Genomic DNA, 19,332 nt, shown 5'->3' with positions numbered 1-19,332 from the left:
TTGCCATTAACTAAACACTGAACAGAAGGGGCTGTTTATATTACTTTGCATATTCAAACAGGTATAATTCTGAGAAGAGACAGGTTGGAGCTGTAGACGTGTGCTTGTGTGTTAAAATTCACATTGATTATGATTTATAAATGGGAAGTGCATGGAATATTGCTTACGCACAGTTTTATGCATCTGAATGTTTTTGTGAGCACATTTCCAGTTTTATCCATGCACCATGTTTTAGTGTGATTTCTATCCACGTTGTTGTACATGAGGTCCCTAGTTTCTTTAGTCATTTTCAACAACTGAAGCCTGCAATGCCAATTAGGAGTAAGTGCACCAGAAACGAGCTACAACATGGCTTAGACTGGATGAATTTGAGGGATACACAAACATGGTCTCTTCATGTAATAGTGTGTTTGGACAAGTGGGTTCTTTACACATTTCCCCTTTACTCATGTTTTTGCTGATCTCTTTTTCTTGATTTCATTTTTATTTTTTTTTCTATTTTTCCCTTTGTAACCTTTTTATCTTCTTTATTTTCCCAGTATTTTCTCCATTCTGTAAACACAAACTATTAATCCATTAACTGCACCTAATCCAGAAAAGTCCTTCTGATTCTTGGCACTCCTGATCATGGTAACTGGGTGGAATGGCCTGTCCTAGAAACAGTGAGACAGAACAGAATAGACAGTCCATTACAGAACATATACAGACATGGAGGTCAAAATTAAGAAAACTGGCCCATGTGAAACTCTTTAAATAATAGACTAAAAATAAGATCTGCATGGAGATTTGCGTGTCCTTTCTGTGTCTGCATGAGATTCCTCTGGTACTCCAGTTAGTGATTTGAGTTAAACAAATATTAGAAATCTCAGTAAACTGAATGAAGAAACAACTCAAATGAGATGGGCAAAAAAAAGGGAAAAAAAACTAAGACCCGGAAATAAATACAAGGAGAGCAGTGACATGGCTTGAACAGCAGCGGGCAGAGCTGCACAGAGCAGAGGAATTGAAGACCTGCAGGTTTGGCTGATGGCATCTCATCACACACCCAGGGGTCTCATGTATAACGCCATGCATAGAATTCGCACTATAACATGACGTAAGCACAAAAGCTGAAATGTGCTTACGCACAAAAAAATCCAGATGCATAAATCTGTGTGTTCGCCAACTTCCACATTCTTCTGCTACATAAATCCCGGTCATCGTGAAAAGTAATGCTCGTTCACACGCCTGCTGTCCCGCCCCAATGCCTCTTTGAATATGCAAATCAATATAAATAGCTCTTAAGCTCAGCATTCTGTGAAAAGACAATGGGAAAAGTACGGGGGAAAATAGAAGAATTTCAGCGAATACCAAGTGGAGGCAAAGAAAAGCGTACTATTTGTTGGTTTAAACAGTTATATAATCAACAAAAGGAAGTTGATCAAGTGACATAGCGTGTCGAAGAAACTCGAAAGCTCAAGTTTCTCAAAGTCGCACAGTGCCCGAAATAAGAAAAAGAAGTTGTTACATATCAAAGTTGCCGTAAAAAGGCAAGTCGTAGCCCACTGTCTGAGTGTCATATGAAAGCTTATTAGGGTGCAGAGAAAAAAAAAAGCACACAATGTGAAAAAAGCACAAAATGTCAACTTTAATCTCTAAATTTCCACTTTAATCACGTAGTTTATTTTGTCATTAAAGTAGAATATCATAAACTTCATCTGAAAATCGTTTAATTTACTAGTTTCTCAAATCCCATCGTAACTAAAGTAGCACGTTAAATGCTTTGTTCTGTATTTGATCTTCTATGTGCTATGTGTGTGTGAATCACTACGTGCTTCCGTTCTTTCTCTTTCTCCGACAGGACACAGAATCCATTACATTCGTAATATTACAGATCTCTGAATAATTAAAATACTGAGATGTATACGTGATATCATTTTCATGATGATAGGAGTTAAAGCATGTTATTAAACATGGGAACACGGTGGCTCTGTGATTGTTCATATCTTATGCAAGATGCTTGCTGCGCCATGCACGACCTTTGATGAAATGCTTTATTGCAGCAGTACTGTCTTTTTCAAACGTACTAACCCCCAATTCCTGTCCTTATTTTTCTTTCTCCAAATACCCAATCACCACACAATTAGTTCTGTAACAGACGTTAAGCCATCTGTAAGCTTAGAACGCTGATTCTTCAAAACATTTAAGGAACATTGAAATATCTTCGTAATGTTTAATTATTCTATCCATCTATCCTTCCAGTGTCGCTCCAGCCATAGGAAGAATACAGCGCGAGACAGGAACAAACCGTGAACGAAGCTCAAATTACTCACTAGTGCTGCAGCACTATATAGTTAAAGTTAAAGTTTTATCTGTATATTATAATATATGTAAATACACTGTGGAAAGCATACCCCCAGACACAGACAGACAGACACCAGAATGTCCAAAACACACTTCTTTATTTTCCTACAGCACCACAATGCCTTCCTTCACCAACCCTTTCTTCTTCTCTTTCTCTTTCCTTCTCTTCTCACCTTCACCCTTCTCTCTCTTTCTCTCTTCTTCTTTCTCTTTCTCTTTCTCTTCTTCTCCTTCTTCTTCTCTTTCACCTTCAACCTCCTCTCGCCCTCCTCACAAGCTTTGTTTTCTTCTTCCCAACTCTGGCCCTGACTGGAGGGAGGCGGCCCCTTTTATGTGCCCCGGATGGGCTCCAGGTGCATCGTCAGGGCCTCCGTAGTCACACCCCTGTGTGGCGGAAGCTCCCAAGGTGAAGCCGGAAGTCCACCGGGAGCCCTCAAGTCTCTTCCCCCCAGTACTTCCCGGTGTGGCGGAAGTACTGAGGGCCAACACTCCCAAGGCATTGGGGCGCCCCCTGGCGGTGACCACGGGCCCCTACAGGGCTGAGCTTCCAAGCTCCGTACCCGTGGTCCCCAAAGCCACCAGGGAGGACGCCCCCTCGTGTCCTGGAGGAGGCACAAGCCCTCCTCCACTCCTCCTAGGCGTCCCGGCCGGGCATGGATGCCTGCCGGGCACCACAACACGCTTTATAAAGTGGCTCAGGTTGTGCAATATTATAACTGTATCATAAGTACAATTACCTCACTGTAAACTTGCAAGTACAAACAGTTCTGCAAGGAGCACTTGATGGACTGATTGAGTGTGTGTATAGTTCTTGGGATGAAACTGTTTGTGAACCACGAGGTCCGAACAGGAAAGGCTGTGAAGCGTTTGTCGGATGAGAGCAGATCAAATAGTGAATGGCTGAGGCAGTGTGTGCCGATAATTCTCTTTCTGATCAGCTGCTGTACTCCTGTGATATACACTCAGATACAGTGATATAAATACTTTGAGTGGTGTAGTAAGAGTAATATGGAAAAGGATGATCTGATGTGGCAACCCCTAACGGGAGCAACTGAAAGAAGAAGAAGGTGCAATCAGTGACTGTTTTTTTAACAAAGTATGTTAAAGCGCCAAGGAAGTATGAAGCCTGTCTGAATTTAGTATTTTGTAGTAATCAGGATAGATTTGAGGGTGTAGAGGTGATTAAACCAATAGGGCCTAGTGACCATAATATAATACAGTACTCAGTGTTTTGTAAGAGTGCAGATTCAGAGACTAACACTGTTAAGTTTAACGTTAATAAGGGCAAAATATGAACAGATGAAGCAAAGTCTTAAATGGATAAACTGGGAAAAGCTTTTAAGTGTGGAGACAGTCGAGGAGCAGTGGAACAGGTTTAAAAATGTTTTACATGTAATGCAGGACAGGTACTTACCTACATTTGGAATTAATAGGAAATTAAAAAAAACACTGCAGTGGATTAATAAAGAGTCAAAAAAAGAAGCACCAAAGTAAAAAACAGCTGTATAAGGTGTACAAGACTAATAACTCCAAACTGAATCAGAGGGCATATAAGAAGATGATGGCAACCATTAAGAAGGATATTAGGGAGGCTAAAAGACAGTTGGAGAGGAATACAGCAGATAAAGCAAAAAACGACCCTAATAGATCCTTTCAGTATCTTAGTAGTAAAAGAACAGTCCAGGAGGAGGTGCATCAAGAATAATAAATGGAAATTTAAAAAATAACAGACAATGAAATAGCAGGTGCTGTACACTCACAGTTTTCTGAGGTTTTCACAAGTGAGGAAGTGGAATACCTCCCAGCGGTAACAGGGACTACTAAGGAGGTACTGAAGGATTTGGAAACTGAAAAGTGCTGCTGAGATTAAATAGGCTGAAATCAAACAAATCACCAGGACCAGACAATATTTACCCTCAAGTTCTTAGGGAGGCTAGTGAGTACATATGTAAACTCTTGACACATATTTATAGGAAGTCACTGCGCACTGGAGAGATTCTGAAGGACTGGAAAATGGCAAATATCATCCCATTATCACCAAACAACTATAGGCCAGTAAGCTTAACATGCATCACAGGAAAATTAATGGAAGGAATTTTAAGGATAAGATTGAGCAGCACATGGCAAGAACAGGAGTTGTTCTGAATAGTCAACATGGGTTCAAAAGAGGGAGGTCATGTTTTACTAACATGCTGGAATTCCATGAGGAAGCAACAAAAGGATACAATCAAAGTGGAGCTTATGATATTATTTATCTTTCAGAAAGCATTTGATAAGGTGCTACATGAAAGGTTGGGCATCACATTAAAACAAGTTGGAGTTCAGGGTGATGTTTTAGGTGGGTGCAGAATTGCCTCAGACACAGGAAGCAGAGCATGATGGTGCGAAGAACCTCATCAGAATTGGCTAATGTTTAGAGCGGTGCTCCACTGGTGTCAATGCTAGGGCCACTGCTACTTTTAATATATTTAAGTGATTTGGATAGGAATATAAATAACAAGTTTGCAGGTGATGCCAAGATAGGGGCATTGGCAGATAATCCAGAATCTGGTGAATCATTACAGAGGACTTAGACAACACACAGACATGGGCAAATTTGTGGCAGATGTAATTTAATGTCAGTAAAGTAAAGTATTACACATAGGAAGTAAAAATGTGAGGTTTGAATACACAATGGGAGGTCAGAAAATTGCAAGTAACATTCATGAGAAGATTTTAGGAGTTGTATTGGACTTGACACTATCAACTGCCAACTTGTATCAACTTTGATCAGAAACCATTTAGAAGGCTAACAAAATTTTAAATATATAGTGCCCTAATGTGTAGCGTACAAGTCCAAGGAGGTTTTGCTGAAGCTTTATAACACACTGATGAGGCTTTATCTGGAGTACTGCAGATTTGGGCTCCAGGCCTCAGAAAGGACATAGCAGCACTGTGGGGATGAATTATGTAGAAAGATTAAAAGAACTGAGCCTTTTTAGTTTAAGCAAAAGGAGAGAGCAGTCATTATGCTCATTATGAAGGGAATTAGTCCAGTGGATCAAGACTGTTGTTTTAAAATAAGTTCATCAAGATCACAAGGACACAGTTAGAAACTTCTTAAGGGTAAATTTTGCACAAAGAAAAGTTTTTCTTTACACAGAGAACCACAGAGTCATGGAATAAGCTACCAAGTAGTGTGGTTAGTTGACGTTCTAAAGACGTCATAGTAAAGAGGGGAAGTGTCCTTATCATCTGATTAGTCTGACATTAGGAGAGTCCACCATGACAAACAGTCCACTATCAAGATATTTGATGTTCAGCATTAACCAGCATCTCTAACAGATGTCTTTGGATGACATCTTAGAAAATCAGACAAATTGTCTCCATGCCCTAAGTGGTGAACAAATGACACAAATCCCAGTTTGTCACCCCTCCCCACATTATCACCTTTGACAAGTCTATTTGTACACTCAAGCTCTATACATTTTGAGTCTCAATTCTTTTAGATTTTTGTCAAGTATTAATTGCCACATGTCATTTTGAATGACGCCAGTCAGAACTATATAAAGAAAAGAGGCATGTACTGTACAGCATATAGCACCTTACAGTATTAGAAAAGTAGCGATCTTGGGTTCAAACTGAATTTCATTGAAAAGTCAAAGGTTAATTGGTCATTGAAACTTTGTCTCCTCTGTGGTCTGTCCTTCTGTCTGTCCCTCCTCATGTTCTCAGTTCTCTCTCTTTATCTCTGCAGCTTGTCTGGTTGTGGTCTCACCTCTAGATGTTGCACAGCTCTCTCCTCAGTTTTCTCCTCTCCACACTCACAGCTGACTTATCTGGACCTGGACAACAACAAACTGGGAGACTCAGGAGCTCATCAGCTGTGTAAAGGGCTGAGGAGCCCAAACTGTAAATTAAAGACACTAGGGTGAGTAAATAGTGTGGGGTGTGTGGGGTGTAAAGTCACACCAGACAGCTTGATAGACAAACTGACCACAGGACACTACATGACTTCACTGAAGGAAAGAGATGAAAAGGCAGTGGAACAAAAAAGAACAAAGATGCAGTAGAGGAGTGCAGCTGGATGAAGGTGCTAGACAAAAAAAGACAACAAAACTAATGAGTGACAATGTAAGGAGAAGAACAGTAAGGAGAGAAAAGTGAATAGGAGGAGTGTGAGATGGACATTCAAAAGGGATATGAGAAGTGGTGGCCATCAGCTGTAGAAATGATAGACAGAGGGACAATGACAGTGAGGGGTGTAGAAATATAAATCGCACATGGCTGAAGATATTTTCCGTCGAATACGCAAGTAAAATTCAAATATAAACATGGATTTCACAGCAGAAATCTACAAATAAGCGTTGATAATGATTGAAAATTTGTGCTTAGAAATCGCGAACAAAGTTCTCAATCAATTGGGAATGCCATCACCGAATCGATCTGCTGCTGCTTCGTTCGATGTAGAATTGCGTCGTGAACAAAATTACATCACGGGTGATCTTTTGTCGTATGTGCAATCAAATATTCCTAAGCTAACGCTTCAGCAAAAAAGGCATTTACGATCAAATAATGCAAACTGTCAATAACGGGGTAGAAGAAATCTAGAAATTGGGAACAGAAAGGTGCCGGTTGATCTGACCTCAAGACGAATTTCATTGCCTCATAACTTCTGCAATTTAGTGATATCAAAAGAAGAATTGGTTGAAAAAGTATTTCCCAATATTCAAACCAATTATAAGAATCACGATTGGCTGAGTGAACAAGCTATTCTTGCGGCCAAAAACAAAGACATCTACGAACTTAACAATATTATTCAGTCTAACATTCTGCACAGACAATGGAACAACAAAAAATATTGTATACCCACAAGCATTGTGAAATTAAACATATTAGAAACGTGCGCTTTCTCTTTTCTTTCTTTTCCATTTAACCAGATTGAGCCACAGCAAAGCTATCTATATATATATATATATATATATATATATATATCTATATAGATATCTACAGTATCTATATATCCATCCATCCATTTTCCAACCCGCTGAATCCGAACACAGGGTCACAGGGGTCTGCTGGAGCCAATCCCAGCCAACACAGGGCACAAGGCAGGAACCAATCCCGGGCAGGGTGCCAACCCACTGCAGGACACACACAAACACACCCACACACCAAGCACACACTAGGGCCAATTTAGAATCGCCAATCCACCTAACCTGCATGTTTTTGGACTGTGGGAGGAAACCGGAGCGCCCGGAGGAAACCCACGCAGACACGGGGAGAACATGCAAACTCCACGCAGGGAGGACCCGGGAATTGAACCCAGGTCCCCAGGTGTCCCAACTGCGAGGCAGCAGCGCTACCCACTGCGCCACCGTGCCGCCCAGATATATATAGATATCTATATATATATATCTATATATATATATATCTATACTGTATATATAGATATCTATATATATATATCTATATATATATATATCTATACTGTATATATAGATATCTATATCTATATCTATATCTATATCTATATCTATATATATATATATATATATATATATATATATATATATATATATATATATATATATATATACACACACACATATTCATCTATACTAATAAAAGGCAAAGCCCTCACTGACTCACTCATCACTAACTCTCCAACTTCCCGTGTAGGTAGAAGGCTGACATTTGGCAGGCTCATTCCTTACAGCTTACTTACAAAAGTTAAGCAGGTTGCATTTCGAAATTCTACACTTAACGGTCATAACAGTCGACAACGTCCGCCATGTTAAACTTTCTTATTTATGGCCCCATCTTCACGAAATTTGGTAGGCGGCTTCCCTGCGCTAACCGAAACCGATGTACGTACTTATTTCGGTCATATGACACCACTGTCGGCCGCCATATTGAACTTTCCAACGGTCTTTGTTACTTAATGGGCCCATCTTCAAGAAATTTGGTACGCGGGTTCCCAACGATAACTGAATCCTACTTACGTACATATATACGTCCATAGCCTGCAGCTCGGTCCACACTCTGAATCTTCTAGGCACTCCTGAGCATAATCTAATTTTGAAGGTTGGGGCTGAGAAACTTACAGCCACCGAAACTTTGTAATGGCATGAGACTTCAGGTGACATGCCTGCAAAAGAACCTAATTGAGGCGACTATTTTTACTAGCGGTGGCTCAGGGGAGAGAGTTTTTATTCCTCGCATCCCCGTTACACCCTCTGATCTCACATTTTAATTCAAACGCCTCCAGTTTCCAGTAAGGCTCTGCTTCGCAATGACAATTAATAAGTCTCAGGGACAGACCCTACAAAAGGTTGTCATTGATTTGAGGCAAGATTGCTTTTCACATGGCCAACTATACGTTGCATGCTCAAGAGTAAACTCAGCGCACAGCTTGGTTATATTACAACCGGAGGGGCGATACAAAAGAGATCCTTAACAAATAATTATTGGTACATTTTCCCTCAGTTTATTACTTAAAATTTTAAAGCAGTAGTTCACCTCTGCGAAGCGCGGGTATTTTGCTAGTATTATTATTATTATTACATCACCACCAACTGTTTCAGTATAGTCTATTGATACACATTTAACCAATCTGCAGTGTAACCGATTGACATTTTTCATGTTAATTCGTTTGAGTTTATCGTTTCTCGGTGCTAGGATTGCCCATGTACTCATTTCTTCTGTTGATAACCCTTTGTGATGAAATTCTTCAATAAGATTTGGACATAATACGTCTTCTTTAATTTGGAACTTAAAGTGAGGAAAACATTTAAACTTATAAGAGCTGAGAGAGCAAGAACTGTATCTGTCAAAAGCATTCACACAAATGACCGGTGAGAGTACCGTGTGCATGGTTTTCCATGATTGAGAGGAGGGCGTGACTTGAAAACATGTTATGGCCAAAGTCTCAACTCGCGGGTCTTCTAAAAAGTCTTGTCTTCCAAAATGTGTCGTCTCATCTCAGGATTTTATTATAATAAAAAAATCCTGAGATGAGACGACACATCTGAGATGAGACAACACATTTTGGAAGTATAGTAAGATAAGAAAATTTGACAGAGTGAAATAAAGTTTTGGGGAACCGCCCCGTATAATGTCCAACAGACAGGACAAAAAAATGCTGAAACAAAAATGTTCAACCAAGCATTTGACAACTCATATAGTAAATAGGGGGTATTTATACAGAAAAAGAAATGGCTACAGGAAATTATAGGGGGGAAGTGATGTCTTGTTTCTGACACCTTTGTGACGTCATCATCAAGGGCCGGAAATACACTTCAGCCATTTTGGCTCCGCGATATGGCGTTTTACTTTTCTTCTTTGCTTCTGCGGAAAAAGAGAGAGAAAGGTCAGTACCCTTTTTTAGCCCTCCATCTTTCGACCATCTACTCACCGTGGGTTTTGTCGACTGTCTCCTAATCACACGTGCGTGACAATATATATATAATGTTACGGCCAAAACCAGAAATCGGCTAAAGTGAGAAGCGACCGGCAAAATCGAGAAATAGCCAATGTCACTGTAAATTGTACCAGCCAATGTCCGATCTTTCCTTGATTTTCGGGATTTGGCCAGCCAGTTTGAGAAATAGCATGGAACGATCGGCCAAAGTCAGAAGAAAAAGGCATGAGCGGATTGCAAAATGGCCGGCCAAAGTAGCATATACACTGGTCATCTCTAGTAATCAGACTTTGGCTATACAATATACAGTATCTCACAAAAGTGAGTACACCCCTCACATTTTTGTAAATATTTTATTATATCTTTTAATGGGACAACACTGAAGATAGAGCCACAGGGCAGTATTCCAACATGATAACGACCCCAAACACACTTCCAAGACGACCACTGACTTGCTAAAGAAATTGAGGGTAAAGGTGCTGGACTGGCCAAGCATGTCTCCAGACCTAAACCCTATTGAGCATCTGTGGGGCATCCTCAAACGGAAGGTGGAGGAGTGCAAGGTCTCTAACATCCACCAGCTCCATGATGTCATCATGGAGGAGTGGAAGAGGATTCCAATGGCAACCTGTGAAGCTCTAGTGAAGTCCATGCCCAAGAGAGTTTAAGGTAGTGCTGGAAAATAATGGTGGCCGGCCACACAAAATATTGACACTTTGGGCACAATTTGGACATTTTTCACTTAGAGGTGTATTCACTTTTGTTGCCAGCGGTTTAGACATTAATGGCTGTGTGTGGAGTTATTTTCAGGGGACAGCACATTTACACTGTTATACAAGCTGTACACTGACTACATTGTATCAAAGTGTCATATCTTTAGTGTTGTCCCATGAAAAGATATAATTAAATATTTACAAAAATGTGAGGGGTGTACTTACTTTTATGAGATACTGTATATACACACAGTATATATCCTGTATACAAATGCATACTGTTGTGTACAATGAAGGACATTCAAAAAGTTTCCACACTTTTATAATTTCATGGAAACGGTGAAGACAAGAACTTTTTTGCTTGATGGTATTAAAAAGTTGGTACAACGCTGGGAAAATTGCATCGCAAAGAAAGGTGACTATGTGGAAAAGTGATGTAATTTGTTTTTGAAATTCTTTATAAATAGAGTTAAAAGAGTGCGGAAACTTGAACATCCCATTGCAATGGATAGTATAAGAAAAATGAAAAATGACCAGGAGAATAATTGAGAATGGGCAAAGGGTCAAAAACAAGAGTCTAAACAATTGAGAGTCAAAACCGACAACTAGACATCAGAGTCAAAGAACAAGAGCAGAGATTCAGAAACCAAGAAGAGCAATATACTGTATAATATTCTTTTTTTTCCACAGCAAAACTAGGGTTTATCCATCAAATTTTAATAACCTGGTATTTCAGAGGACAATCATTAAGCTATCACTCTGAATATTTCTCCAGCGAGTGTATAGTAGCAAATTCTGGAAACCTTTACCAAAGAAAGAGCAAAACAGCAATACAAAAGGCTCTAAAATAGTGGTGCTAAATGGGAAAACAAAACGGCATCATAGAAAAACGTAATCAAATTATACGTTTCTTATTTATATTGGAAATCTTTGCACATGAAATCCCCATCTTCTATATAAATATTGACAAGAATTTAATCAGGAAAGTCTAAATTAATGTATACAAATTCAAGATCACAGGACTGTTGGACTAATTTGTGTCAAAATGTGTACGCCTCCCTCCTTTGATCAGAGAAGACCATAGGCTGGGTACTATTTGGGTTCTCCGTCTAGATTTAAATAATAAGAATAAAAATGACTGATAATGCATAATTAAACAACTAATAAATGAACAGAATAATATTATATTGAACAATGGAAAACAATGAATAATAACAAAAAATGAACGAAGAAAATAAAAAGAAGTTTAAACAAGAACAGGGGAAGAACCCTGACTTAGCCAGAACACCTTCTGTATGAAATGGACAGTTAAATGAGACATAATCAGAAGGCCTGGTCAGTGGACTGAGTAAGTGGCAGGATGACACACACATCATGTTACTTACAGACACTGAGAGGAATTCTTGGAAGATGACTTCAGAAGGTGTGTCACTCAAATGCTGTAATGTGTGAAGTGATCCTTTCTTGTGTTTTTAACTGACACTTGTGTCTCTTGACAGGCTTTATTCTACTGGGCTTGGTGAGAATGTGAAGAATAACCTGAAGTCACTAGAGGAGGAACTGGATATGACTGGACGACAGATAGATATCAGTTTAACTGTGGAACTGGATACTGATATGGTGATCAACTGAAAACAATGAATGGTGTCCACTGTCCACACCCTCCAAATTCTCTCTTTATTCTTTTATAACTTTTTATGACCTTGTCAACTCTCCTCCACATATAACAAACTCTTCATTTCTTCTTCTCAACTGGAGTGTTTCTTCTTTAAAATTGCGTTTATTTGTCCACTCTGTCACTTAACTTATCACCATACTCCACAAGTTAAGACTGGAAAGCCCTGAGTTAAACCAGTTGGACGAATATAGTGGGGAAGGTCCACAAATTTCCCCATTGGGTCAGAAGGCCATGTGAGGGGAACAGCAAGAGCAAAGATGATTGTACAGTCCAGTTTTAGTGTGTTTGTTGAGGCCTGTTCTGGCATTGGGGACAAATCCTGGGCATGGCATTGGTGTATAACAGAACAAGGTGTAGGTCATTTGAGCAGAAACATCACAGAACCTCTGCTCATCTTCATGATTTGGCGTTGTTTCAACCCATGTCTGCTCTGTTCCTTGTTTACTGACCTGTTTGCTCACAATTTCTGACTTCTGTGTTTGAGCCATGTGCTGATTTGGACTTTCATGACACTTTAACACAAACAAGTATCTTCTGCTCTTTTTTTCATTCCTCCACTCATGTTGTCTTTAATGAGCAGAAGCTTGAATAAGTGAGACATTAAAGAAAATATATATATAGAAAACTAACAAAATGAGGAGAACTCAAGCCCTAGTGGTGTAGAAAATTTGAGGGACTGGCAGCCAATCCAGGTTTGGGTTCTACCTTGAACCTCATGTTGACTGGCTCCAGTGCCCAGCTACCCTGAAGTGGAATGAATTGGCTTAGAAAATGGAGGCATAGAAGAGAATAAACACAATAGGGAATTGACAAAGAAACGGCAAGTGCAAAAAAGCAACTGTGTGGAGTGGAAACCACTGAGGGCCTGTGTGTCTGTATGTCTGTCCGCTTTTCCCCGAGAGAATTACTTTATGGATTTTTTTTTCTTCTATAATTTGCTTGCTGAGGCAGCGGGCCGAGGGGAGTGGAGAGCTGGGTGGGGCCTTCCTCACTCACGTTCCAGCCTCTGTTCGAATCGCTCAATCACTGGCCATGTTTTGGAGAGGACCTTGCCTCCGTTTAGCTAGCAATGCCTGTTTGTTCATTGATTTTTAAAATTTGTCCTGTTTCACTACTATGCAGGCAGATCCGCAGGAGATGGCTAGTAAGTAATGAAATGAAAACAAAAGAAGTAAATATGCAACAATTACAGAAACTGTCTATTCAGACATGGGACTAATAAAGAGCTTATCTGAGATTGTAGATCTTCTGAGCTTGATGACTTCTGGCATGAAGAGGTAGGTCCAGGTGAACAGACACCAGAAGTGACACCAGTGGTTGTAAGGCTATCAATCTTCTGGTCTGCAGAGGGAGGAAGAAGAGAAATGAAATTATTACACAGAGCCAATTCCTGGATCAGCGGGTTATTACCATTACCATAGACCTTAAGCTGTCCTTTAAGCACAGACATGTGATGATAATAATCTTATTATACTTAAGGTCCTTTTACTGTGTGCTTAATTACTCCACAATCCATCTTACAGCCACTCTAAAGGAAATTAGGAAAAAAAAAGTTAAGTCAGATCTAATCGAGAACAATTAATTGTACTGATTGCTTATATCCCTACTTGAAAAATACACACAGCTGGCATGTTACTACAACAACACAAAAGAGCTGTAGACAATTGTTCAGAGGCTGATAGGACTGCCTTCTCAATGGACTCATCAGATCTGATGGAACAAATATATGCAACATGTCTTAAAAGGTTCAAAAACATCTCACGTGTCCGTACAGGTATGGTATTTCCTAACGACCGATCGAAATCCTTCTTATTGGTTTTACATCGGCCTTCCTGTCAGGAAAAAGAAAGCATTCCACTAAGCTGGGCGTCCTTTCAGCGAGGCTCTCATCATCCTTAATTAGTTCCTTATTATCAGGCTGTAGATTTATGTTTCTTTCTATCAATATGGCCTTTCAAAGCTGCTGAATGTACTTCGTTCTCATAACTCCCACTTGCTATCTGTCAAGTTAAAATAAAATGAAGCTAAAGTTAAAAAAACAACGAACACCCGGTTTTTTGTTTGACTATGCATATACAGTATATATACAGATGTGATTAATGTAATGTTAACAAAGTTCAGACTCACTGATATGTCACTTTCTTTATCAAAAGCCATGCCACTTTTAGTTTTCTTTTTGGCATTTCCTTTAAAGAAAAGATGTAACATTGGTGTGAGAGCTACAAAGAAAATGTTATGAGTTAAACACAAAGAAGTATGCAATTAACTTACCTTTTTAGATTTTTGCAGTGCAGATGATTGCCACTCTTCTACCACTTTCTCATCTTCTACTTTCACTGAAGTACATGAAGCATGCATGATATCTGTCTTTATTTTCCTTCATTACACCATTACTTGGTTTAAAGATTTCTTTTTTAAAAAAACAAAAAAAGCTTACCAATGGTGTTAAATGAGCAGTGGTCATCTCTTCTGCAGAGATCTGTTTGCAGAATCCACGATTTAGCTTCCTTCTTGTAATGATAAAGGAGGTAGTCACAGTCAGAGACAGAAAGAAAGGTGAGTTAAACAATGAGGTGACATCACACTGCAGCACTGGCATTGGAGCCATTTCTCCAGGGGGAAAGGGACTGCAACATTTTTTTTGGGTAGAGAGAGACAGAGAGAGAGACCATAATGTACATTTAAAAAGAAAATCAAACAAAAATGACCCTTTATTGTACTTGAGGCAGTGTGTGGTGAATTAGAGTCCAGACCATGGCTCCTTAGATATAAGTTTTTGCTCACTAGATAAACAATGGAGAGCCAATCAAAACATTGAAAGATAACATCCCACCAGTACCAATGACATATTTGTGCCCTCTAGTGGTCAAAAAATGTTTCTCTTTAACAACCTCACTATTCCTCTGTGCACTATAAGTGCTATAAAATAATACCCATTCTGACAGGTGCTGAATGTAAGAGAGAGAGAAAGAATGAGAAGTTATACATACAGGTATATACATTGAAATAATTATTTTGAATTGTCATGTAATTTATATACATTTTTGGACGCTATATTAAAAAATGAAAAACACTTTTTTCTATCACTTAACATTTTCTCACAACCACATTTTCTATTTGTTTATTGTTTCACGCTATAATGAATCAAATATCCATATTTTTTCATAATAATTTGTTTGAATTTAATATTCTCAGATTATTGTCATCTATGTTTAAAGCCAAACAGTTCTTTTTTTTGTAGATAATAGACTGTAGCTGGGCTTGACCCCAGTGATGAGTCCTCACAGCTGTCAACATGTCAGCCCAGTCCACCTCAGTGTGACTCTATCTGTCACTAAGTGCTCTCGTAAATTATCAGTGCATTGCTTCTTCTTTTGTTGTACTGTTAATTCATATTTATGGTCTCTAAAGGTCATGTGAACAGTCTTGAATTTTTTTGTTACTTTTGTAGATGGTTTGTAGTTTTTTAAAAATAAATGTCTTCATTTTCACTTTCCTAAATCATTCAGGGATTGACATATTTCTTTTCTCTCTGATGCACAGCTGTCTTTTCTAAATCCACACAAAGGCTTCTGTTTCCCTTAAGCCTTGATGCACAGTTCTACAGTAAATATTAAATAGAAATTTTTATATCTTTACTTTAGCTACTGGTTGGTTTCTAGATCATGAAGTGCATACAATGTTTTGAACTGGCTTGATTGAAACATGAAAACTCAAATAAATATGACACGGGAGAAGATGGGCCTTCACACAAAACAGGAGTCTCTGTGTGCACAAAGTTTTAATGTGATCAAAGAGAAAGTTGAGCTGGCAACTCATCCCACTGCCTATAATGCACATAAGAAACCCAGACAATATTGCTCCTGATTGCTCCAACACATTAAAAACAACTGTTAATAGTTTTTATTTGCCTTTTGTTCTTTGAGGTTCTAGACATAATATGCCTGCACATCTCTTGTTTACTTAACTTAACTTGAGACAATGGGGGTCTATAATTGTTTCACGAATGAAATGACTGAATGTACTCAAGGTTACACCTTTAAGCATTTCCACCATGATATAATTATTTATTTAGAAAATGTTTTATCGTATAAAACATACAAAAATTCAGCATAAAATCATGAACCATCACATTAACAAACAATACAGAAGACAATGATAAAACAAAGAGTGTTTGAAACAGCATGCTGCATGAGGTATGACTGATAAATATACATTAAAAAAAGTTTTTAAATTGTGATTTTTAAAGCCACTATACTAATAAAAGTAAAATCAGAAATATGCCAATTATTTACTTTTTGATTTTCATTAATCATTAATTTTCTTCTTTTTTTTTGCATTGCCCTTGTGTGTTGCATCATCATTTTTTATTTTACATTTAATTTTCAGGGCGGCACGGTGGCGCAGTGGGTAGCGCTGCTGCCTCGCAGTTGGGAGACCTGGGGACCTGGGTTCGCTTCCCGGGTCTTCCCTGAGTGGAGTTTGCATGTTCTCCCCGTGTCTGCATGGGTTTCCTCCCACAGTCCAAAGAGATGCAGGTTAGGTGGATTGGCAATTCTAAATTGGCCCTGGTGGGTGTGTTTGTGTGTGTCCTGCGGTGGGTTGGCACCCTGCCCGGGATTGGTTCCTGCCCTGTGTTGGCTGGGATTGGCTCCAGCAGACCCCCATGACCCTGTGTTCGGATTCAGCGTGTTGGAAAATGGATGGATGGATGGATTTAATTTTCATATATTTATCTATTGCGTTCTGTGTTGTCCTTGAATGTTGCACCAATACCATCCAGACAAATTCCTAGTACATATTAGTGTACCTGGCCAGTGAAGCAAATTCTGATTCTGATTCTGGATGCTTAGTGTTTTGTTTAAGGACCAGAAGACTGCCTGTTTTAGTAACAACAATAAAACCAATTACTCTTCTTAACTGTGCAACATGGCTTATCTCGGATGTGATGTGTAATACCAGATCTGTAAAATGCAGCAATATATAGACAGAATTAAAACAAAAATACATAAATATTTATATATGGGTTTAAATGCACACTTGCTTTGACTTGTCAAACGAGACTTTTAAGTGACAGAGTAAAATATCAATAACAGCATAAATTAGTGTAGGAAATAATTTTCAAGTTACTACTTGACCATCATTTTCATAAAGTGATTGAAATCTAGAGATATGTTATATCATACAGGGAGATTCACTTAAAAGAGGCCCTGAATATTCTGTTGTAACTCCCGTTAGTATAAAGCAATTTGAAGCAAACAAATCCGCTCTATACCTTGACGTATCAATAACCGATAGCATTACATGCGATGCTGGAAGCAGTTTCCACTTTCTGTCAGACACATCTCGACACGGCACTCCATGTTCCTGAATGTATCAGCAAGCGTCTCGGGGGAAATAGCAACAATTTCATGTTGGATGTTTTCCTTCAAATCTTCCACAGTGCTTGTTCCGATTGATAGAGCAGACCCCAAAGGAAGAAGTCTGGTGGTGTCAGATCTGGTGACCGTGGTGGCCAAAGCCCCTTTGAAATTATCCTGTTGCCGAAAAAGGACTCAGTTTCTGCCATGCTCCTTGTCAATGTCTGACATGTTGCTCCATCTTGCTGGAAGTAAGCTTCCATTAATTCACGATCATCCAGTTGATTCTGACATTGCTTAAACGAATTGGTGACCCAATAGGTTTGCACCATGAAGACGTGCTACTTTATACTGTACACCACCATCCTGATGAGAAGTCAAGTGACTGAGTGAAGGGGTACAGGCAGTAAGCACCCAGAAGTTGCAAATGGAGGTTAAACATCACGACGGCTGTCCGGCACCTACCTCATCGGCTTGTTTGAAGCTCCATATACGGAGGAGCACGTTGCACATTGTTTCATTCAGATTGCTTAGCCCTAGCGAGAGTTATTACAGAATATTTGGGGCCTCTTTCGAGTAAATCTCCCTGTAGCTTTTAAAAAAAATTAGGGGCAGTTTACAAAATGCACAAAGTAACATTTTACCTTATATTGATGAAAGTTATTATTTTGTCTCTTTAAGAGAAGAAAAAAATTACATCATGTGTTTCATCCAAACTCTCCCTCCCCTTATTTTGATTTTTAAACATTTCTGCTTACTTGCATTGAAATCAGCATAGCAGAGGTGCTTACCTGGCAATTCAGACCAACTTTGATTCCATTTCACTATTTCAAAACCACAAAAAGTAATAAAAAAGGCAGCTTTAAGAGTTTGGAAACCATCTTTAGTGTTCATTTATCAACATTAGCATATCAGCGGATACTGGTGATTTCATTTTCAGGTTTCATCATTATCATAGATTTTTTCATAATTTTTTAAGAATTGATTTCAAAACATAGGAGGACAATAGCAAATTAAAATAAAAGATTTTCGTATATAACTTTGAACCAACCCAGGAGCTATAAAAAAGAGAGTAGGTAAAATATGCAGGTTACTGAAAAGTCGCAGAGGCTCACTAATCTGGATGAGCATTTGACTCATGAGTTCACTGTCAGCCATGTCTTAATTATGGAAACATTGTCATTCCATTTACTCATCGTATGTGCGGGTACCCCATTGATCTGTACAACTGACAGTTCTAGCAGAAAAAGGAGGACTTCCAGACAGAGAAAGTAACCAGTTTAGGGTTCTTACATTGGGGAAACTGTTAGACCTTTAGCTGCTATTGTAGCTGTTGAAATAATACACTAGTGATGAGGAGAGTGTGAAAGAGTAAAGAAATCTAAAAAGAGTAGAGCAGTAGGAGAGCAAGAGATGGATAAGATGGAGGAGAACTCAAAAGCAATTGTGGCCCAAAGAACTGCAACAGAGGGACGTGTAGAGAAAAGTGTCTTGGACATTAAGGGAACACTGGTGACAGAGTGGGTCAGGAGCTCAACTAATCAGGAAATGCTTTCGTGGAGAATAATAAACTCCATGGACAATTTTATATTGAATGTGTTGACGTTTAGAATTTCTAGAGGAGTTTTGTTTTATATTTTTGAAAATTGTGTTCCGAGACAATAGCATTGACAGGGATAGATTGGTAATCCATTTCTGATTGACTGGGATAGGTGTAGTTATGGCATACAAAAAGGAAATGCTTTTAGTGGAAAACGAAGATAAGAAAAAATAGTCAAATAATGGATGGTTGGGAACAGGAGCAGAAAACCTTATTCCACACAACCTGAGAACAGA

The 19,332-nt window shown here is 39.0% G+C and overlaps 1 protein-coding gene across 4 annotated transcripts in view; it reads left to right on the top strand.

The window, feature by feature from the left end:
- LOC114644738 (NACHT, LRR and PYD domains-containing protein 12-like) overlaps positions 1-19,332 on the top strand; it is a 217,671-nt gene that overhangs the window by 124,833 nt on the left and 73,506 nt on the right. For 3 of the 4 annotated variants that reach the window (XM_051924836.1, XM_051924832.1, XM_051924827.1), the window contains 2 exons: positions 6,080-6,253; positions 11,958-12,663. The exons of the other annotated variant lie outside the window; for it this stretch is intronic. In XM_051924836.1, the coding sequence (XP_051780796.1) occupies positions 6,080-6,253; positions 11,958-12,090 (307 nt within the window). In that variant the 3' untranslated portion in view covers positions 12,091-12,663. Of the gene's footprint in view, positions 1-6,079; positions 6,254-11,957; positions 12,664-19,332 lie in introns of those variants that run through there. 4 annotated transcript variants of the gene reach the window in all.

This window comes from Erpetoichthys calabaricus, chromosome 1 (assembly GCF_900747795.2).
Source record: "Erpetoichthys calabaricus chromosome 1, fErpCal1.3, whole genome shotgun sequence".
Taxonomy (NCBI): Eukaryota; Metazoa; Chordata; class Cladistia; order Polypteriformes; family Polypteridae; genus Erpetoichthys; species Erpetoichthys calabaricus.
This window is presented reverse-complemented; position numbering and strand designations above follow the sequence as displayed.